The 23,098-nt window shown below is 42.5% G+C and overlaps 1 protein-coding gene across 17 annotated transcripts in view; it reads left to right on the top strand.

Annotated features, from left to right (window-relative positions):
* Positions 1 to 23,098, top strand: part of AAK1 (AP2 associated kinase 1) — a 175,278-nt gene that overhangs the window by 118,639 nt on the left and 33,541 nt on the right. For 6 of the 17 annotated variants that reach the window (XM_032352339.1, XM_032352336.1, XM_032352335.1 and 3 more), the window contains exons 11-17: positions 3,889 to 4,043; positions 5,003 to 5,382; positions 8,894 to 9,187; positions 13,611 to 13,843; positions 15,139 to 15,314; positions 17,218 to 17,322; positions 22,692 to 22,787. In XM_032352339.1, coding sequence (XP_032208230.1) covers positions 3,889 to 4,043; positions 5,003 to 5,382; positions 8,894 to 9,187; positions 13,611 to 13,843; positions 15,139 to 15,314; positions 17,218 to 17,322; positions 22,692 to 22,787 — 1,439 coding nt within the window. The remainder of the gene's footprint in view (positions 1 to 3,888; positions 4,044 to 5,002; positions 5,383 to 8,893; positions 9,188 to 13,610; positions 13,844 to 15,138; positions 15,315 to 17,217; positions 17,323 to 22,691; positions 22,788 to 23,098) is intronic. The other 11 variants (XM_032352332.1, XM_032352344.1, XM_032352331.1 and 8 more) reach the window with 8 other exon arrangements.

Genomic DNA, 23,098 nt, shown 5'->3' with positions numbered 1-23,098 from the left:
AAACGCAACCATCTACATTTGAAAGAGAACCAAGAACTCCACAGCTGTTTCTTTTGCTCCACAAGCACAGGAGCATTCAGAGAAGAAGCAACAGCTGACTTAAAATATTGCCAAAAAGAACATCCTAAACAGAGGTCCTGGCCTTCATGTAGCCTGGTTCTCCACTCTAGTCCTTCACCTCCCTTTCCTCCTTACTTTCTGTGGCCCTGACCACCTCAAAAGAGTGCTGGTCAAGGCACAGACTCGGGGAACAGCAAAAGAGCTTGTGGATCTTAGGTAATCACCTTCCAGGTAACATGGGGTCTCCCAAGAAGCAGGTGCCAAGAGAGGACTGAAGAAGCTAGGATTTTATTTGACCAGGAGGGAAAACAGGGAGGCAGCCAGGGAAGGCCGGAAGAACCGTCAGAAGGCGATGTAAGTCTGACTCAGAGAGAGGAAGGAAGGGTAGGTAGAAGTGACCTAGAAACTACCAGACAGTTTACGGAAGGTTCACCAAAGATGTCAGGGAATCCTCAAGCCAAAGGCAGCCATCAGAGGAGCCCCTATATCCCAGGAACAGGCCTACTTGAATCCCCCTGTGTTTGGGGTCAGAGGCTGGGAGCAGCCCATGGGAAGCATAGCCTCAGAGCAAGCATGGCAGTGGATTTCAGTAGCACAGCAGCTGGGGGGCACGTAGCCTTTGGACCCCTTCCAAGCCGCAGGTCTGCGGGGCACGGCCTCTTGGTCTCCGTGCTTCCAAATGGCAGATTCCGAGGGTAGTCGAAGAGATGTGTATACCTCTTTTTTTCTGCCATGTTCCTGTGGCAAGGAAACATGAGTCACAGACTGTCAACACAGTACCCTAGATGGGAATATGTGAATTTTAATAGAACGGTAAAATAATTTTACACATTTTATGTTTTGTACATTTTAAATTTTACACATTTTAAAACATTCTTAAATGTTTATGGAATAAATGTAAACACTGATGTGGCTCCAAAAGTTAAGAAGACTTATTTTTCACGGATTCAGCAAACAATATTAATAACAGTGTTATTTTCAATAATCAATAACAATGTTACTTTGTAGTCTGTTCCTTACTGAAGTTGGCTGTGCTCACCTCTGGAAATTGCTTTTGGGGTTGAGCTCATTAGCTGAGTATTCGGGTTTATGCCCATATTGCTCTAGACCCAAATATGGAAGGTACTGAGGCTAAGCAAGGATCCAGCCCCACAAAGGCCCACATTTATAACAGTGACAATGACCGGTACCGCTCTGAGTGGTGCTGTGTTGTGTCAAATGAAGAAAAGCATACCTGTATCATAAGGCACATGTGAACATTAGTGACTGTGAAACTGTTTGTATGGATCCGGAATGCTCAAGAATACATAGGCCTTACAGCCCAGAGATTTGGGCCTAAGGTGTCCTATCTGTAATTTACATTGATTTCATTTGCATTACCATATTTGCTCCCCAGTCCCAAGAAGTTAAGTTTTTCTTTCTGACTCTGTTATTAAAGTAACCACTTTTCTTTAAGGCATCGTGTATAGCAGATACCGTACAAGGCCCTTTATATAAATAAGATGACTTTATTTTCCTTGAAGTAGATCTATGAACCGTTATTGTTCTCATTTTACAGATGAGGAAACAGATTCAGAATTATAGGTTGACCAAGGTAATCAATCAATATGTGGTTAGTAAAAAAGAGCCCAGAATTCTAGCATCCATATTGGGTTCTTACTCTTTTCTATGCATTGAATGATTTGCACACAAACACATAGATGGGACAACTTAGAGCCAGATCTCCTGCTTAAAGATATTTTTTCAGAGCATATTGAGGGCCATTCAGACTAACATTTTGAGCACTCTGCAGTTTATAAAAATGGTTTCACAGTCGTTGATGCATTTGATATTCACATCTGCTTCATGATGTATTATTTTCTCCATCTCCTACAGAAGGGACCCAAAGCAAGAAGAGGTCAAATGGCATACCTATCATCACACAGTTAGTCAGGAAGCAGGCTCAAATATAGTTTTCTCTGACTCCAAATCCTTTTATCTCTAAGATGTTACCCTTAAGACACATCCATCCAGGGGCTCCTGGGTGGCTCAGTTGGTTGAGTGTCCAACTCTTGATTTCGGCTCAGGTCATGATCTCAGGGTCGTGGGATCGAGTCCTGTGTTGGGCTTCATACTCAGCACAGAGTCTGCTTGAGATTCTCTCTCTCTGCCCTTCCTCGTGCTCTCTTTCACTCTCTTTCTCTATCAAATAAATAAATCTTTAAAAAAGAGAGAGAGAGAGAAATCCATCCAGTGTGGAGATTCTTAATTAACTTTTGGTTACTACAGATCTGTTGGACTTTCTCACTGTTGGCTGTATTATTCTTATGCCTTTCTTCTCCAACATTTGGCCTGTTTTCTTTTCTACCTTCCTTCCCCAGGTTATAGCCTCCCCAAATATGATAGCTTTTATATTATAAGTTCTCTACCCTACACAAGAGCATCCCTCTAGCAGGATTGCAAAGGAAAGCCTCAGGATCCCCAGTGGACATCCCTTGGAGATATGTCATGGGGAAGGCACATGGGACCTGCTGCTTTGCTTCCTATCTTACATTTCGTGGAGAATGTACCGGACATATTTTGGGAATAGTCGTGAAGCTCATTTGTTTTGGCCATAACTTCAGTTACACTCCCCAATGTGTATTTTCAAAAGACCACTACTCTGTTCTGAGTTAGATGGCAGCCAGCTGTCTGAACTACTCTAAATGAACAGAAGTTATCCCTGAATTTTTACACTATCACAAGGAATAAGACCACCCAGCAGTCCTCCCTGTGTTAATTTGAATTAGATTTGGCTGTAACATTCAAAATGACTGTGGCTCATAAAAGATAGACTGGAGGTAAGTAGTCCATGGTTGGTTTGGCAGTTCTGCCCCACACCCAGGCTTCTTCAAGCTTATCACTCTACCTTCCCTACGATTGTAGCTATGACCTCATAGACCAAAACGGTAACTTCCTGTTCCAAGCAACAGATGAAGGAGTAGCCAAAGAAGAGAGACAAATGGCATACCATGGAAACTGCCATGTGACAATTTGATTTCCCATGTAAGGCCAGAACTTCGACACATAGCCACACCTGATTATAAGAGAGGCTGGACAATGTGATTTTTACTCTGGGTGAAGTCTAGCTAAATTTTTTAATTGGACTATATTTTGTATATAACATTGTATAAATTTAAGGTGTCCAGTAGTTAAAAATTTAACTAAAAATAGTTAAAAATTAAAAATTAATAAATTTAAGGTATACAGTAATTAGAAGTTCTTCCCCTGGGAAGAAGAGGTACATGTATATTGAGGAAATGGATCCCTGTCATAGTCCCCAAATCCTCTATCTTGAATTATTTACTCATTCCTTCTAGTTGCCTTATTGGAGTCACTCGTTTACATGCTTTTTTTAATTATAGAGAGACCATTTTGATAACTAGTTCTAACCAAGTTTGAGTTCCTTCTATATCTGAAAAACACCTGTTTCAAACCCCTTTCCATTATCACCCAAAGTATATTCTGGGAAATCCTAGGAATTAGTAGGTCGAAGAATTCCAAGTTCAGGTATAGGGCTCTCTTCAAAGTTCTCCAGGCACATGGACCCATGAAAAGTTCTGCTGAAAGAAATTGGCTTGATGTATATTGATTAGTGTGTTAAATTTCTTTCCCACGAACCCTTGTTTTATAACATCGAGTAACACATAACATCCTGTGGAATACCCTTTGACAAATGTCGATTAAGCCAGTCTGGAAGGTTTGGATGAGTGTGGAGGGGAAAGCCAGTCCATCAAGTGCTCTGTCTGCTCCTCTCCCACTCTCCCCACGTTAATGTAAATCTTTGTCCCCCCTCCCTTCCTTTTCTAGACTGACAGATCCCATTCCCACAACAGAGACTTCAATTGCACCCCGGCAGAGGCCTAAGGCTGGGCAGACTCAGCCAAACCCAGGGATCCTTCCCATCCAGCCAGCCCTGACACCTCGAAAGAGGGCCACGGTTCAGCCCCCACCCCAGGCTGCAGGTCAGTAACTCGGTTTGAAATTTGGTACACGTCTTGGTTATCCCGGTCAGTAATGGAAGTCTCGGGAAGACTACTGTTGCTTCAGAAATGGAATCCAGAGGCACATGAGGAATAATGGTTTGCCTTGAGGAACAGGGGGTAAGCGCGCACTGAAATTATATGGCACGTAGCTGGTAAAAGGGGAGTCCTCTCACTGAATTCTGCAGGGGACCTCCAAGACCACTGAAGCGTGATACCTCTATTTTTTCTAGTCTTGACCCTGATTTTCTGGCTTGGTACATTCATCCCATGCTTTCATGTTTATTTCATATTCTTCTCTTGGCCTTGAAAGAAACAAGACTCTTCTTTTTTGACACAGAGGCGTTGTTTCTTTAATGTTCTGTCTACTTAGAGTATCTGTTTCCACTCCGTGTTTTGGTATTCTGGTTCTAATGATGTGATTTAGTTTAGAGGACTTAAATTATCCAGTAACAGAGTTTAGTCATCACTTCCCTACCAGGAAGCTGCTTTTGGTGAATTTGGTGGTCATCTACTCATAGGCAGGCATCTAGACTGGGTTCGCGTAACTTACATACATGTATATATGTAGATACATGTAAAATATCAAAGAAGGCTTTTGTCCCGAAGCTTTTAAGTGCAAAGATTGTATTTGAATACACTAGCGTCAAAGGCCAGTTGAATATGGACTTGGGTGGTGACTAAAGGAGTAATTGACAGATGGTATGGTGAATAAGGGAAGGCTTTCTGAAGGAGGCAAGCATTGAACCTTGTCCCTGAACCTTGTTTTGAAAAACACTAAGCACATAGTTTAGCAAGAAGATGCAAAAACAGAGGCACATGGATTTTGGGATTATCGGTCTACTTATCACCCCCCCCCCCCATTTCTTTGGCAAGAGAAAGCAAACCATTTTTGTCTGGAAGAGTTTGGAGCCCTTATATGGAGTTTATTCTCATTACAGGATCCAGCAATCAGCCTGGCCTTTTAGCCAGTGTTCCCCAACCAAAAACTCAGCCCCCACCCAGCCAGCCTCTACCACAGTCTCAGCCCAAGCAGCCGCAGGCTCCACCCACCCCACAGCAGGCGCAGCCCACTCCAGCCCAGGCTCTGCCCACTGCGGCCCAGGCCACGCCCCAGCACCAGCAGCAACTCTTCCTCAAGCAGCAGCCGCAGCTGCAGCAGCAGCAGCAGCAACAGCAGCAGCAGCAACCGCAGCAGCAGCAGCCGCCGCAGCAGCAGCCACCACCCCAGCAGCAGCCGCCACCTCCCCAGCAGCCTGCGGGCACGTTTTACCAGCAGCAGCAGCAGCAGCAGCAGCAGCAGCAAGCCCAGGCTCAACAGGTAAAGCGTTCAGTCTGACCCTTGCTTGACCCAACTGAGGCGGCGCTGTGGACAGGCCCAGGAGACGTAGGCATCTTTCTTGAGAAGCACCAGGAAGACAGGGAGCCACTAGACATCGCATCATTGCTTCTTCCAGAACAAAATACCAGAAAGCTGTGCATAGCGGATGCATCATGGGGCCACTCACACCCCTTTCTTGGGGAATTCTTCAGCTGATGGAGGAGCCTCACCGAGGGAGCTGTTTTAAGGGGCTCCTTTTCTCTTCTCTCTAGCTCTCTGTCTTTTTTTTCCTCTAACACAATTGCATCAATACCATACTAAAAATAATAATTTCTTCTTCTTAAAAATTACCCAGTAATGTTTAACTTTCTGATGTCTCCTAATTTCACTTGGCTTGTTCGAATCAAGTTCCAAACAAGGCCCACATGTTATGTTTAGATGCAAATCTTTTTTCTTCCATTATCTTTTCATAGTTTTTCTACATTTTTTACTATGAGCATAATTCATTTTATAATGATTGACATATCTTTTAAGTCCCCTTTTATTCATAATGCCCTCTCCCTTTTTTTTCGCTTTGCCATTTAATTTTTTGAAGAAACTGGGTCAGTTGTCCTGTAGAATTTTCCACCTTCTGGAATTTGGCTAATTGCGTCCCTGCGGCCATATATGTTCTTCCATCCCCTTGGGATACTTGGGAAATATATTTTGTTTCTTTTGTTTTGTTAACAGAATGTACACAATAAATGCAAATGTATATTCCTAATTCAGAATTGTAATTATAGGATTTTTGCTTAACTCCTTGGATTTTATATTTGTATTTTTCTGATCTGGTAAACTGGTGATTTTTTGAGGCTTGCTCAGAATTTTGTTCAGTTGGGTAGTTCTTTGTTCTTCCAGTTGCATCTCTTCAGGAGGTGTACAGGGTCTGGTTGTGGCTCTCTTTTATCGATATTAAAATCAGTCCGTGAGTTTGGTATTGTCTGTCTGATCCATTCATTCAATGTTCCAGATCAGTTTAGCAGCAATTGCTAATCATTTCCTCAGTCCATTCACTCATCAGGCATGAAAACATGGTGATATTCTAACATTCCCTCTTCACTTAGGGGCTGGAATTTTTCTGAGTAGAATTTTTCTCAACTATTTGATGACCCTGACATACTGTTTATATAGAAAAGGCAGGAAAAAATGCTTGAGTTTTTGCCTGTATTTACCAGTTTTCAGAGTGGGTTTGTTGCTAGTGTCATCTAAAGATGAACAGAGGTTTTTGATTTGTTTTATTTTAGTGTCATGAATTCAGGGATTTAAACATATTTAGTTTCCAGACATTGCTGTTTTTAAAATTTTATTTTGATGCCTAAATTGACCCAGCTTTGACCAGTAGAAGTCTCTTCAAGCCGGTTCCTGGGTCCTTTGGTGGTGACCCAGCCATCTTTAATGGTTTCTTCGCTGTTTATTGTAACAGGTCATTCCAGTCTCACTCTGCCCTTGACCTGGATACAGCCATCTCTCTGAAGGAGCTCCCTTTCCTTTTAAAAATGATATTTAGAGACCACATTTTGATGCTAAGGATACTCCTTTGCTAATGGGTCAGTTATTGTTTTTAGGCCTTTTGAGGGGATACTTGGGAAATATATTTTGTTTCTTTTGTTTTGTTAACAGAATATACACAATAAATGCAAATTTATATTCCTAATTCAGAATTGTAATTATAGGATTTTTGCTTAACTTCTTGGATTTTATATTTGTATTTTTCTGATCTGAAGATCTTGATTCCTAACAATATTAACATAATCACTTAATTGCTTTATAATTTCAAGATAATAGTGCCAACACGAGTACTGGAAACAGTTTGAGATTTCTCTCTCTCTCTCTTTTTTTTTCTTTTTAAAGATTTTATTTATTTATTTATTTGACAGAGAGAAATCACAAGTAGATGGAGAGGCAGGCAGAGAGAGACAGAGGGAAGCAGGCTCCCCGTTGAGCAGAGAGCCCGATGCGGGACTCGATCCCAGCACCCTGAGATCATGACCTGAGCCGAAGGCAGCGGCTTAACCCACTGAGCCACCCAGGCGCCCCCCTCTCTCTCTCTCTTTATAAAGATTTTATTTATTTATTTGAGAGAGAGTGAGAGAGAGAGTGCTTGTGCAGGAGAGGAGAGAGGTTCAGAGGGAGAAGCAGACTCCCCGTTGAGCAGGGAGCCTGATGCTGGACTCAATCCTGGAACTCCGGGATCATGACCTGAGCTGAAGGCAGAGACTTAACCAACTGAGCCACCCAGGTGCCCCAGTTAAAGATTTCATTTTTCATTCTTAAAATGCTTTGCTCATTATTTTCTGGAATCAATTTGATACACAGGTTTATTTGTTTGATTTTGATTTTGATTTGTAGTTATTGCCAAATTTTGGGTTAATTTTGTTGAATGAAAATATAAAACATTTACAGAGTTTCAAAGTTACAGAATTCTGCTCTCTCCATCCCATAATATAGAGGGAGCCCTCATGCCTGTTTACAACTTGAGAGCATTCTATTTTAAGGATACATAGCATGGTTTATTCAATCAGTGTCCCCTGTTGATAAACATTTGGTCATTTCCAGCATTTTGCAGTTATAAATAGGCAGCTACTTGTTGACATCTGCTTCTTTGCTAACCCTTTAACTTTTGCCCCAGGAGGCAAACCTTATCCAATCCCCTAACTCTACAACTAAGTAACAGTGTTTGGGATGCTCAAAGGCAAGTTCTTGACTTTTGTTGATTAGTAGGCGTTTCTCTTAGGCCCTTCTCTGGGGCATGTGTGTGCGTGTGTGTGTGTGTGTGTGTGTGTGTGTGTGTGTGTCTCGTAGCCCTTAGCAGTGTGGAATAGACAAATGGATAAGAAGTATCCCTAGCCATTGGCAGTTTATAAGAGAATATAACTTGAAAGAATCGGTTATAGACACAAGATAAAATACCAGTAAGTGTGCTAGAGGATACTGAACATTTTGAATGTTTAAAGATGGGACAATTAGTAAGATAGAGCTATAGGGAAATAATTTTCAGCAGGGCTCGAACAGACTCTTTATAGCTGGCTTAGCATTTAGGTTATTTTCAGTGTCGTCCCTGCTTCATCCTCTTCATGGAGCAAAGCATTTTAATCTTGGCTGCTAACAAATCCCTTTACAAGCAGGATTACTTCTGAGATTGGGAGATCGTTTATTAGCTTCCCTTCCACCCCAGCACGGGGAGTCAGAAGATGCACAGTCAAAGGGATGCCTTAGACTTGCCAGAGAAACTCCCCAAAGCCAGGAGGTGGCCCAGAGCCCTCGATGCAGCCTGGCAGTGTCAGGTGCTGTGGGGTTAATTTTAATGCCCTGAGGTCCCCCTCCTAAGTTGAGGCCAAGCTAAGAGACTTATGCCTGCCCTTGCCTTTGGCTTCAGACTGGGCTCGGTTATTCCTGAGACGTTGGTCTTTTGTGGAATACCGTTCTGAGACACTCTGTTCCCCTCGTCCTTTTTTCCACTTCTCCTGCTCAGTTTCAGGCAGTACACGCAGCGGCCCAGCAACCAGCCATCCCCCAGTTCCCGGTGGTGTCGCAAGGAAGCTCTCAGCCGCAGCTGATGCAGAACTTCTACCAGCCGCAGCCGCAGCAGCAGCAGCAGCAGCAGCAGCAGCAGCAGCAGCTGGCCTCGAGCTTGCACCAACAACAGCTGCTGACTCAGCAGGCCGCCTTGCAGCAGAAGACCGCGGCAGCAGCGGCGGTGGCGGCAGCGGGACAGCAGCCCCAGGCGCCCCCCGCCGCAGCCCCGCAGGCGCCCGCGGAGCCGGCGGTAAGAGCCGGCCAGGGCTCCGAGTCCCAGAGTCCCGAAGCAGGAGAGCGCAGCGGGCGGGGCCCGCCACAGGGCGGGGCCCCTGCGTTAGGGAGAGGCGGCTGCCCCAGGCTTGTGGTTAAAATACTTGATTTTTGTTCTCTTGTTATGCCTGAGGTCAGGAGGATGTATTCTGTAGAAGGTAAGAGGTTTAACAAAATCGATTCTAGGCTACTGATGAAGAGAAACATTCTTATTTATCACTCTAAAATTAGACTGGCAGAAAGAGCTGTTTGCTGTCTCTGTTGGTGCTTGTAGGTCAGTCAAGGACCCAGATAGGATCAGAGGAAATCCTTTCCCTTGAAGGGGGGGGTTTGACCACTGTGGCCTCTCCAGTCACCTGATAGGGCTTTACGTATTCTTGGTCTTCGGCAACATGACCTCATCTAAGTCTACCACGTAGCGGCCTTGAGGGGCCTCCTTGCTGGGACCATTTACCATGACCCAATCCTCTGGGCACCAGAGCACCTGAGTACTGCGGGAGCCATCTTGTTGGTTGAGAAATTGGGCACGTCCGCTTCTAGATACAGGCTGACTACAGCGTCAGAACTCCTTCCTCCTCTCCTAATTGATCTTTACAGCTTCAGCAACCTCAGGCACAATGTGTTTTGCCTCTACCAAGTGCTCTTAATTCTGTACTCACATATTTCTGAGTGATCGTGAAGAAAATATTCTAGTGATAGGAAAAGGCATCGTATATATCCAGTCAATAGAGTATCACAGCTACTCTCTCATTCCCAGGGAAGTCCAGCTACTAGACAAATGAAGGAAAAGTAAGAAATCGTCTTCTGAGGATTGATTTCTAATAGAGTTTTGTCACCCATCTTAAACTGGAAAACCATGCTTTCAAAAGGAAGCATTGCTGTAAATAGATTGTCTTCTTTGAGCCTCAGCTTAGTTTGTGTCAGTGTCTTTACACCTCTGTTTCTGAAACAACTCAGTCTTCCTGCAGGCGTGTGGTAGACAGCCACTTTCTGTATTTTTAAGACGAACTGAAGTTCTTGTTAATGGAGTTTTTTTTTTTTTAAAGATTTTATTTATTTATTTGACAGAGAGAGATTACAAGTAGGCAGAGAGGCAGACAGAGAGAGAGAGGAGGAAGCAGGCTCCCCGCTGAGCAGAGAGCCAGATGCGGGACTCGATCCCAGGACCCTGAGATCATGACCTGAGCCGAAGGCAGCGGCCCAACCCACTGAGCCACCCAGGCGCCCGTTAATGGAGTTTTTTAAAAAATTATTATAGGGGCGCCTGGGTGGCTCAGTCATTAGGCGTCTGCCTTCGGCTCAGGTCATGATCGCAGGGTTCTGGGATCAAGAGCCCTGCATTGGGCTCCCTGCTCAGCGGGAAACCTGCTTCTCCCTCTCTCACTCCTCCTACTTGCGTTCCCCCTCTCACTGTGTCTCTCTGTCAAATAAGTAAATAAAATCTAAAAATATAAAATTATTATATGATGTAGGCAGTTGAGATTGTAATTATCTAGTTTATTCCCCTCATTTACTGGAACTGGAAACTAGACCCAGGCTAGAAAGGGATTACCCAAGACACACAGACTGATAGCAGAGCTAAGGAAAGAACAAAAGAATCCTGATCTGTGTTTAAGGCTAATAATAACAAGTGATCATCCAGGGGGACAAAATGATCAACAGTAATTGACTACATTTCTTATGATGTTCCCCTCACTGTCCCTCTCTCAGGAATGAATTATAAGCCTTCTCGATGTTCCTTGGCTAAAAACGTACCTTGAGCACTTCGCTCTGGGGTAGTTGGTTGAGGGGATAGAGAAAGAGCAAGGAGCAGAACTTGCTTCTGTCAGGAGTCAGAGAACTTCCCAGATTTTACCCATCCCTTTCTCTGTTGACCCTTGTCAGGACTTAACTAGAGGAGCAAGTGAGTGATTGTAAAGAATACTCTGGGTGCCCCTGGGTGGCTGGGATCGAGCCCCTCATCCAGCTGCCTGCTCGGCGGGAAGCCTGCTTCTCCCTCTCCCGCTTCCCCGGCTTGTATTCCCTCTCTTGCTATCTCTCTCTCTCTGTCAAATAAATAAAATCTTTTAAAAAAAGAATACTCTGCAGCCATCCTAAAGTAATGATCCACAAAAGGAAAATGGCAATATGCCATAATGTTTATTATAGACTTATTAGTAACAGCCAAAAGAATCAGAGTAACCTAATTGTTCAAGAAGCCAACTGTGCAGCCACTACAAATCATGGTTATAGCATCTGTACAACAATGTGAAACGGTCATGAGAGAATGTTGAAATTATGGGAAAAGTATGTACTTGAAAGGGACTTAAATAGAAGATTCCAAAAAGATAAAAACAGTTGTATTAGGACAGTGGGATAGAAGTCTGGGTGGTTTTTTCCCCCCTTTTTGTGTATATTGTTGCATTCCTGGATCTGAGTGTACTCTTTTTATAATTACATATTTTTGTTCTTTAAAACAATCTCTAGCAAGACAGACATCTTAGTCTACTTTGATTCTCCCTCCACTATGCTTTGTCTGTTCCCCCCTTCCCCTTCCTAATCCCATCTTTGGAGGAGACATAGATGATGAAGAAAAGAGAGTCCTGAGCAGTAATCAGGAGACGTGGATTCTGTCCCCAGTTGACTCTATGACCTTGAGCGAGCCCTTAACCTCAGGGGGCCTTGGTCTCAGCTCCTCTGAAATGAGGGAGTTGGAATCTGTGCTAAGGTCCCTTTGTCTCTCGTATTCTTAGATTTGAAATGGAAATAAAACTGCCTGCCTGATGGGGCTGTTGTGAGGAGTAGCTGAATGGATTGGAGTGGTTTTGTATTAGTAGATAGCTGTGATAGCGTAAGGTGTCCTCCTGAAGTGTCTGTTCTTCACTATGCTGCCTATGGGGATAGGTAAGAAGAAGGGAAATGTTCTCCAAGTAGTCTGGACTCTTCAAAATGAACTCAGCAGTGAAGTATATCCTTCTCAAAGCCATGACTGTCTTAGACTTGAGGAAATTAGCTAATCTTGTTCTGTCCATAAAGCCATGGTGGTCTCTGTGGGTACTGGTTCTAGGTTGGCTGTTGTAGGTACAGCCCTGGGCCACTGGAAGTTGTGGAGCCGGAGCTCTGGTCTTCCCAGAACAGACTGCTTCTCCCTCAGAGATGTGTCAGCTGCTTTTCCCTCCTTAACCTGACTGTTAGAGGCTTGTTTTGTGTCATTCAGTTGGTGAGTGCTTGTGTACTCATTCGTGCATATAAACCTGCCTCAGTCAAATTCAGAGTCTGCCTCAATAAGGGGACAAAATCTCAGGCTGTCAGCATCCTGACCCAAGTAGCTGGCCCCTCTGGTTTCCCTTCTCTCTCAGGATTACCTGTGGTGGCACTGAATGTGAGGGCTGAGCTGCAGCATGGAGGGGCATCTTAGTCTGAAACTAGGGACTGGAGGGAAGGGATAGTTCAATACCTGAGTCTAACATTCTGAATCATTTTGTCTCTGGACTGAAAGAATTAAAGCATTAGGTGGCCTTCTTAGTGCTATTTTTTGTTCATCTTCTTGACGTAGCACGTTGTAGATTGTGTCTGATGCTTGAGGTCTAACCACGTGGCCACAAGGATGTTCCTCTTTGTTTTTCTGTGGTGACAGTTTGTTCTGCCTTCTGAAGAGTCCTTGTGTTACTAGATCAATTATAATCAAGGGCTTTTCAAATTTTTTCTTATTTCTTACTATATTCTCTACCTGGTTCTTCGGTGCCATTTCCAAACTAAAGGTGGGAACAAGTTAATCCCTCTGCTCCAATCCTGTACATTTTCTCAGGGGAGCCACAGAAAGAAAATCTTGTAGACCCACTTAATAGTGAAATAAAAAGCCTTAATAACAAAACAAAAACACTACCATTTATGAATCACAATGGAATTCAAACTTATTCCTGAGTCTGAGCTCTGTCAGACTCAGGGATCTCTTGGCAGAAATTATTCAGCTCAAATGTGTTTTAGCTGGAGCTGTGCCTTCATTGGCTTCTGACTGTGGTGGTAGATTGCTTAAAGCGTGCTCTTTGGAGGCATTCTGAATGAGTTCCTGCGTGACCCCAGAAGCAGAAAGTGGTCCTGTAGGATACATTCTTGGTTGTTGGAATGAGGACTAGCTTCTGCAGCCTTATGATCTGGGCTATATTGTGTATGGCTGCTCTCTAGAGGATTGCTGATGAAGATGGAAATTGATGTCTAAGCATCAGATAAATACCATGCTGTCAGTCCCACCGTTAGAGCTCAGATTGTCCAAAACTGCTTTTTTTCTTTCTTGGTGCTCTTGGTAAATTCAGCCACTTGAGTCCCGTGTTAGCTGTCATGTGCCATTTTTTATTATGCTTGTCTGTTTGTTTTTCCTTTCCCGTCTTTTTGAAACACTTGCCATTTCTTTTTTTTCCTAGCAGATTCAAGCCCCAGTAAGACAACAGCCAAAGGTTCAAACAACCCCACCTCCTACCGTCCAGGGGCAGAAACTCGGATCTCTCACTCCTCCCTCATCCCCCAAAACCCAGCGTGCTGGGCACAGGCGGATTCTCAGTGACGTGACCCACAGTGCTGTCTTTGGGGTCCCTGCCAGCAAATCCACCCAGCTGCTCCAGGCAGCTGCAGCTGAAGCCAGCCTCAATAAGTCCAAGTATGTGGTGCTTCCCCTTTCTCTTTTTCACTTCTGTGGGCTAGGGCTGCTGTGGGCCACTGCTGTGTAATTCCCTGAATCTGTATGTAGAGGGGCGCGGGTATATATATGTAAAAGGTACGTCTGTGTCTGTGTTCATTCAGAAACTGAATTTGCCTGTAGTGCATAGACCATACTGATCTTCAGAAATAATTTACTTGCTTTACTATTTCCATTCTCTCATCCATTCCATGTTCCACAGAGTATTTTTAAAAATCTTAGTCTGACCAACCCTCTCCATGATAAAGATCTTTCCTTGGCTCCCCATTGCCAGTGGGTAATATCTGAACTCATTGTTTAACAGACCAAAGACTGTTGTATCACATTGGTGGATGTGTCATTCTCTGTCTTTGTGGCCACATTGTTCATCCTGTGCCCTCTCCCTGAACTACTGCTCTCCTTGTCCACCTAGGAAATGCTTATTTATTCATCAAGATCGATGTCAGAGGTTCACTTTTCTCTGACCCCTTGGGTGTCATATATAAATTGTCTCAACCTTTTTGGAGATGTATCCCATTATATTATTATTATTTATTTGTATATCCAGCTGACCTAGCCTGCAGATTCCTCCAAGATGAGGACCATGTCTTAACCATTGTAATCTAGTGATGGGCTCTGTGCCTGAAGTAAAGTAGATTGCAGTGAGTGCTTACTAGGTGAATGCAGTTTTAGACCCTCAGCTTTCTTGGAACCATGGACTCTAAAGTTAAAACTCTTGAAGTCGTTAGTTAAATGCAAACGGCGTCAAGAGAGACTTTAGAAGAAAATTAGGCAATGTTACCCAGAAACACAAGATGTTGCTAACTGTCTTTATTTCTCCTTAACTTTGATGGTGACCGCTCACGGCAGCCCTTCATTCTCTGTGTGCTAGATCCTGACAGATGGGAGGCAGCCTGAAAAGGCTTCAGTCCCAGCCAGCCTGGGGGCAGTCATTGTGGATGTTATGGCGGGGGCCACAGGAGGCACAAGCCTCGGAACAGGTCGCTTTGGGATTCTGGATTGTGAAAGGACTGGCAGAGGAGAGACCAAAAATCTAAGCAAGAGGTTAAAGAAGTATGGGAGACAGTGGATCATGAAGGAAAGGGAGACATTTATTTCAGACGGTGATAAAAGTTATCTGTGGAAACTGTCCAGAGGCCATGGAAAGCCCTTTCAGAAAACTATTGCAGAGAAGAATGGTTTGACTCAGAAAACAATTTGATCTCAAAACAAAGAGAAAGTAGATTAACCCTTTTTCAACTCTTTTCATTTCGTGGGGGTGGGAACCTACATAGGTCTGCAACCACCACTCCATCAGGCTCTCCTCGGACCTCCCAGCAAAACGTTTATAATGCTTCAGAAGGTTCTACGTGGAATCCCTTCGATGATGACAATTTCTCCAAACTCACAGCTGAGGAACTGCTGAACAAGGACTTTGCCAAGCTGGGGGAAGGTGAGCAAGGGGTGCCCTGCTGTGATTCTTAAACCCTGACTTTAGAGGAGTATGTGTTTGAAAATGTAGTTAGGTCTTTCCTCCCCTCAAAGTCTTGATCTGAAGTTTAAGTGAAAACTGCTTTGAATGTTTACCAGAGCACTGACATCTTTTCATCCATAGGAACTCCTGGCCTGTTGTGGGTGGTGGTAAGGAGAGTGGGACGCTTTTAGGAAAGATTTGGTGGCATAAACCAGGATGATACTGACCAGCATGGTTGTTCCTTGGAGGAGTGTGTTGGTTTTCTTGTCCTGTGTGTGTTTATTGTCCCACAAGGCTGCAACTGCTTACGCAGGAGAGAGTGTGTCCTCACATGAACTTAGAATCTTTGAGTGTGGTCAGAGTTCTGTAGTACTGTTGATGGACTGTGAAGAGGTGATCAAATAGAAGGTACCATTTCTACTCTTAAAAACCCAGAGTCAAGGAGCACTGGTAGGTTAAGTGTCCAACTCTTGATCTCAGTTCAGGTCTTGATCTCAGGGTCATGAGTTCAAGCCCTGCACTGGACGCCACACTGGGTGTGGAGCCTTCTTAAAACAAAACAAAACAAACAAACAAAAACCCCACCGTCTGTTTTGGAAGGTGGGACTTGTATACACAGACACCACACACACTTTGGAAAACAACAGCACGCCCTGGGAAAATTCTTCAAAAAGAATACCTAGGCATTAGACAAGAACACAGGGTAAAGGAATGATCAGAACTGAGTGAATGATATGAACTTCAGCCATATCTTTCTTAACTTTACTCTTTTAACTTATGTTAATCTCTTTTAACTTTATTTCATAGATATCTTTTAAAAATGTATATTACTTTCTTATTGTTTTAAACACAAGATAGGATATAGGATTTAACTCTGACAGACAACTATCTTACCATCAAATTATTTCATTGGTATGTATGCCAGTTATTGTTCTAGAATAAACAAATACCTTTGTGGGTGTTGAAAATGCTAGTATTTTTGCACTTAAGACACTCCCAGGTATTAGAGTTCTTATGTCTATTTTCCATAATTTCCGGTCTCTCTTCTGCCACGTTAAACTGCTGCCATTGTGCCTATCCCTCGTCACATCTCCTGCTGTTTCCCCCACAACCCCTTCTCATGTGCTCTCCTCAACTGTTTCCAACATGGAAAACAGATTGGCAAACTCAATAGTATTTTATAAAAACAAATAGATTCAAAGTAAGAACTAGAGGCATTCTGCCTGAGTAATGTCCTTGAACTTTTGGGTGTTAGCTCCAGCCATCTCTTTTGTTGCTTTTTTTATTCATTTATTTGAAAAAAAATTTAATTGCGACAAATATACAGGGATGCCTGGGTGGCTTAGTGGGTTAAGCATCTGTCTTACGCTCAGGTCATGATCCCTGGGTCCTGGGATCCAGCCCCTTGTTGGGTTTCCTACTGAGCTGGGAGCATGGTTCTCCTTCTTTTTCTGCCCACCCCCCGCCCCACTCATTCTCTCTCTCTCTCTCTCTCTCTCTCAGATAAATAAATAAAATACTTCTAAAAATTATGATGAATAAACATAACATAAACATGAACTTTTGTACCATTGTCAAGTGAACAGTTCAGTAGTGTTAACTATACACACATCGTTGGGCACCCAATCTCCGGAACTCTTTCCATCTTGCAAAACCCATGTGCTGTCTTTGATTCTTAAAACTTCTTTCCTTTTCTCAGCTGTTGTCTCAGTTACTGCAGTGATTAGACAAGGGCCTGTGAATGCAGGCTGAGCTATTGCCTTGAGGCAGTAAAACGATTCCAGTCGAGAAGTCAGTTCAGAAGGTGCCCTCCACCTCCTGCCTGTGTATGTGCATCATGGGGTTCTGCTGGAATGAACTCGGTGGTGTTTTGTCCCTCCAGGCAAACATCCTGAGAAGCTTGGAGGCTCTGCTGAGAGTTTGATCCCAGGCTTTCAACCAACTCAAGGTGATGCTTTTGCCACTCCTTCGTTTTCTGCTGGAACCGGTTAGTATAGCCAATACCTGAAACACAGAGCTCACAGTTGTTGCCTCCATAGTTTCCGTCCCACAGATAGCTGTGGCACACCAATGAGCCCCAGATCTTGGTGCTAACGTATATTTTCTCTTATTCAGAAGATTTCCAACATAAAAGGTGGGGAAAAAGAAATACCTAGAATCATTCTGAATCAAAATGATGGAATGACATGTCAATAATATACAGTGTTTATTCTCTCTAATTCATACACATACTTTAAGCAAATATTTCTGAACTTAAGAACATCACTGCTAATCTCTTTTAATTGCTTAGATCTTTGGAACAGCTTGAAGAATTCTAATTAGATGTTCTATCCTCTATCCAAGATTTTTCTGAGCCGTTTCTGGGTGTGTGCGTGTGTGTTTACAGGGAGAGAGAGATATCTTTTTAATTTAGACCTTTTTTTAAATTAAAGAAGCAATAGTAAAAAACTAATTTTCTCCTTTATTAATAAAAATGATACATAGTCAACTATATTTCAACTAAAATTTCTTAAAAATGAGAGAAAATTATACATATTTATTACACAAAAGTTAGTAATTTAACCGACTGAGCCCCTCGGGTACACTAAAGGTTAGCAATTCATAGAAAAGTGTAGAGAAGGAAGTTAAAATCCCCGTAATCTCACAATTAAGAAGTAGCACAGGAGTACCATTTGGTGTCTGTTAGTGACATTTAACCTTTTTAGGGTCACATATATCTTCCTGAACGTAATGAAAGTTTACAGATCTTCTCCACGAAAATAAATGACCACGATTTTGTACATAATTTTTGGACTCGGCTTAAGACCTTAATGTACATCTTTATAGTCCTATTTTAAAAACAAATTTTCTTGCTTACTAAGTCTGGCACATTTTCCACGTCATTAAAGAAGCTCTTAAAAGATAAATTATAAAAGATCTGCATTAAATGGCTTCATATGGATTTGTCATAATGTATCTAAGTAACCTCTTTTTTTTAAAACATTAATTTGGTTTCAGTGTTTTCCTGTTAAAATTCCCTCAGCAACCGATATGAGGTTTTGAGTATAAATAATCCTTGTAGATAGGAATTTGATATGCTTCCAAAATTGATCTTTTTAATTTTATTAATTTCTCATTTTAACCTTATATATTTTTTCTTCCTGCCTTCCTTAGATATGTTAGTACTTTTTCTAATGTCATAAATTTATTTATTTTTTTTTTTTTTAATTTAAGATTATTTATTTATTTATTTGCCAGTGATAGAGGGAGAGAAAGCGAGCAAGCACAGGCAGACAGAGAGGCAGGCAGAGGCAGAGGGAGAAGCAGGCTCCCCGCCGAGCAAGGAGCCCGATGTGGGACTCGATCCCAGGACGCTGGGATCATGACCTGAGCCGAAGGCAGCTGCTTAACCAACTGAGCCACCCAGGCGTCCCATATAAATTTATTTCTTATTGGAACTTTGGCTGTCATTATATGATATCCTTTATAGTTTCTTTAAGGTAACCTCTAGATTATTTGTTAAATCAAAAGATACGTGTCTTCGGGGCGCCTGGGTGGCTCAGTGGGTTAAGCCGCTGCCTTTGGCTCAGGTCATGATCTCGGGTCCTGGGATCAAGTCCCACATCGGGCTCTCTGCTCAGCAGGGAGCCTGCTTCCCTCTCTCTCTCTCTCTGCCTGCCTCTCTGCCTGCTTGTGATCTCTCTCTCTGTCAAATAAATAAATAAATAAAATCTTAAAAAAAAAAAAAAGATACGTGTCTTCTAAGGCTTTTGGTGCGTATTTCTAAATTGCTATGTCAATACTAAGAGGAACACAGTAAAATTTTAAAAATTTCTTCTTAAAAATGCACTGAAAGTATTTAGAGTTTTTTTGCTACTATAACGTGATTTTCAATCAGCATGAGAATGGGGAGAGAGGCTCATTATAATCTGCTTAGAAGTCTTGCCACAGATATTTCAGTATTCACTTTGCTTCTCTCTTTCATTGCCCACCCCACCCTGACCTTTGAGGATTACACTGTTGATTAAGAGTGCTTTCTAATAGGTTTGTGTTTCCCTTCTCAGAAAAAACCTGAAATTTTAATCGTATCCTATAAGTCTTCATATAAGTCTTGATATGATAATCTCACTGTTATTAATTTAATTGGATTCGCCAGTGTTAACAGAGGTCCCTACACATTTTCGATACATTCCCAGTTTCAGTACTTATAATTCCTACTTATCACGTGTTTTGTTGTCTATATGGTTTTTTAAGGATTTATTTATTTATTTTATTTATTTATTTGACAGACAGAGATCACAGGTAGGCAGAGAGGCAGGCAGAGATGGGAGGAAGCAGGCTCCCTGCTGAGCAGTGAGCCTGATGCGGGGCACGATCCCAGGGTCCTGGGATCATGACCTGAGCTGAAGGCAGAGACTTTAAACCCACTAAGCCACCCAGGCGCCCTATTTATTTATTTTAGAGAAAGAGTGAGGGGGTGGGGGGTAAGGGAGAGAGAGGAAGAGAGCACCTTAAGCAGACTCCACACTGAGCACAGAGCCTGATATCCCGTGAACCTAAGACCAGGACCTGAAAAGAAACCAGGAGTCCATCGCTTCTCAGCTTTTTGGCTAAGATCAAGTGGAAACCAGGAGTCCAACACTCAAATGACTACACTGTCCACGTGCCCCTGTAACTCTTCTTAAAACAGTTTTTATTTTTGTTTCAGCCTCTTCTCCCCCTTTATGCTTGAGTAGAGTTATGACAGTGAACATACACTGAGCTCTTGCTACATGCTAATAATTAACCCACTGGTTAAGTGCTTTTTTTGCATTATCTCAGGTGGTCCGTAAAACAGCCCTCAAGGGGTGCCTGGGTGCTCAGTTGGTTAAGCGTCTGCCTTTGGCTCAGGTCATGACCTCAGGATGCTAGGATGGAGCCCACATTCCCCACATCCAGCTCCCTGCTCGGCAGGGTGTCTGTTTCTCCCTCTGCCCCTCCCCACCTTGTGCTCACTCTTGTGCTCTTTCTCTCCCCCTCTCTCAAATAAATAAAAAAAAAATCTTAAAAAAAAAAAAAAACCCACCCAAAAACAAAAAACAGCCCTTGAGAGGTTAAGTGACCTGCCGAGGTCACAACTGGAGAACGACAGAATAGAGAGTTGTACCTGAGCAGCCCAACTCAGAAGCTGTAGTCATACCACATCCCAAGAGTCTTTGTAAATCAGTGACATGACACTTTTTTGAACATTATAAAACATCTGCAGATTTTTTTTCATCTTATCCAGCCTTTTTTTAAACAGACATTTGGTATTTTTCCTTCTTTCTTGTTTTGGTATAAACTTTTATGTGTGCACCACTTTTATTTTTTATAAATGAAAGAAAATCACATCCAAATCCCAGAAATTAATATGTCCTCATTTGTATGAAGTGTAGGATAGCTTCATTTTCTAGGAGTTTTCTAATCAAGCTCAGACTGTTCACTGATTTTAAACCTTCTGATCAACCAAGGAAGGAAATAAACAGGAAATGTGGCAATGAGTCACAGAGGATGACAGAAGGGTTATTTTAAACATTTTATGGTAAAAGCTGCAAAAATGTTGATGAACTATGTCCACATGTTGGAATAGACATTTAAAACTTGACATTGTACCTCTTTATTTTAAATATTTTTTTGTGTAATCATCTTTTGTGTAATTTTGAAAAAATGACTAAAAGCCCAAAGAAACAAGATAAGAGAACTCACAATCCCACCCAGAGAGGAAAACATTGTCAACATTTTACAATATTTATGTCCGTAATTTTATTTCTGGAAAAAGGAATATATCCAGTTTTATGATTCTTTCTTTTCCTTTTAATGTATTTCATTATGTCTCGTTGGAAAAATATTTTCGAGATTTTAAGAACAGTGATTTTACCCTTCTCTTCCTCCATCTGTCTTTAAAGAAGCTTCATTAAAAACCCACTTTAATAAATAACCTTCTCAAAATGACAAAATTGTAGAGATTGAGAACAAATAAGTGGATTCCCAAGGAGTAGGGACTGGAGTAAGGAGTGGGTACGATTATAAAGGAGAACAACAGGGGTGTTCTTCGGTTTGATGGAACAGTTCTGTGTCATTGTCATGGTGGTGCTTGTGCTAACCTATACATAGGATCTGATTGCAAAGAACTGCACACACACACACGTGAGTGCCTGTGAAAACTGGATAAAGTCTAGGTAACAGTATTGTAACAGTGTCAGCGATAACTGTCCTGTAGGGGGAAAAGATCTCACCATGGGGGGAAGCTGGTCAAAGGTTCCCAGGACTCTATGTAGAGCAGATTGCTGTGATCTCATAATTATTTAAAAATAAAAAGTTTTTTAAAAATCTGTAGAAGGGGGGCGCCTGGGTGGCTCAGTGGGTTAAGCCGCTGCCTTCGGCTCAGGTCATGATCTCAGAGTCCTGAGATCGAGCCCTGCATCAGGCTCTCTGCTCGGCGGGGGGCCTGCTTCCTCCTCTCTCTCTGCCTGCCTCTCTGCCTGCTTGTGATCTCTGTCAAATAAATAAATAAAATCTTTAAAAAAAAAAATCTGTAGAAGGTAAAATGAGATTTCAACTAAAGAACAAGAACAAATGAGTATTAAAATACAGTGTAAAGAATGGGTAAATAGAAAACCAGCAAGCCTGGGTTCTGACCTCAGGTTTGGTGGCCTACCTCTGGCTAGCCTCTTAACTTCTGGGCTTCATTTTCTTTTCCGTAAAATAAGAAAACTGTGCTAGAGAATCCTAAGACCCCTTCAAGCCCTGATATTCCACAGGGTGTTTAGATTCCTGTACATCAGCAAGTTTGCCAAGTATAGAATCAGTGTCACTGATGTTAGATGTAGTCGAGAAGTTAGGGCTTGTCTAACCTTGCAACAGACAAGATTCCTATTTCTGTTTCTGTCTGTGTCTGTCTGCCTAGCGCTGTAACAGACATTCGGGTGATACAGTGACCCCCGGATGGTAGAGGACACACTGAAGCACCTATATGTCTGTGTTCGATTACAGAGCAGACTGTGTTTACGTGCCGTAGTGTGTGATACAGACAATAGTTACTATAGGAATTCTGGAAGAGATCACTGCAGGCTTCCACACAAGGAAGAAGTGGACTCAGGTGTAGGAGTAAACTAGCGTTACCATAGATTGCATCGCTGAGTATGTTGTAGGGACCAGATTGTATCTCTTACACATATTTTGCCATTACACTGGATTATAGTCACTCATCCCTCTTTACGCTGCCTTTGAGTTCAGATTTACTCTATAATTTGAGCTGTTGGGTTACTAGATGCTAAATTCATCTAGATTTACTTGATGTTTTCTGCTTTTCTCTTTTTTTCTCTCCTTGACCCTTTCTTCCCCTCCAACCAACTCCAGCTGAAAAAAGGAAGGGTGGGCAGACTGTGGATTCTAGCCTCCCACTTCTAAGTGTTTCTGATCCTTTCATTCCTCTTCAAGTACCTGATGCACCAGGTAGGTAAATAGAGCTGATGATCTGAGGTTAAGCAGCTTGATTCTTATGTCCCAGGGTCTCATGAGAGTTGTTTAAACACTCCATAAAAAGGACGTGAATTCCAAGCCCTAGTAATAGGTGCTGTTATATATTTTTTGATTATGAAAACAGCCTGTGTATTAGAGGGATCATTAGTCTAATATGATTATAACATGTTGGGGGACACCTATAAGCATGTGACAGAAGGAACAAAATGCTAATAGTGGTTAGTACGATGATTGGATTACTGCTGATTTCTTGTGCAGTTCCTGTTTTCCTGTAATGTGCTTTC

The sequence above is a fragment of the Mustela erminea genome, chromosome 7 (genome assembly GCF_009829155.1).
Source record: "Mustela erminea isolate mMusErm1 chromosome 7, mMusErm1.Pri, whole genome shotgun sequence".
NCBI classification, from domain to species: Eukaryota; Metazoa; Chordata; class Mammalia; order Carnivora; family Mustelidae; genus Mustela; species Mustela erminea.
The sequence above is the reverse complement of the archived record's forward strand: the minus strand, read 5'-3'. Positions and strand labels throughout refer to the sequence as shown.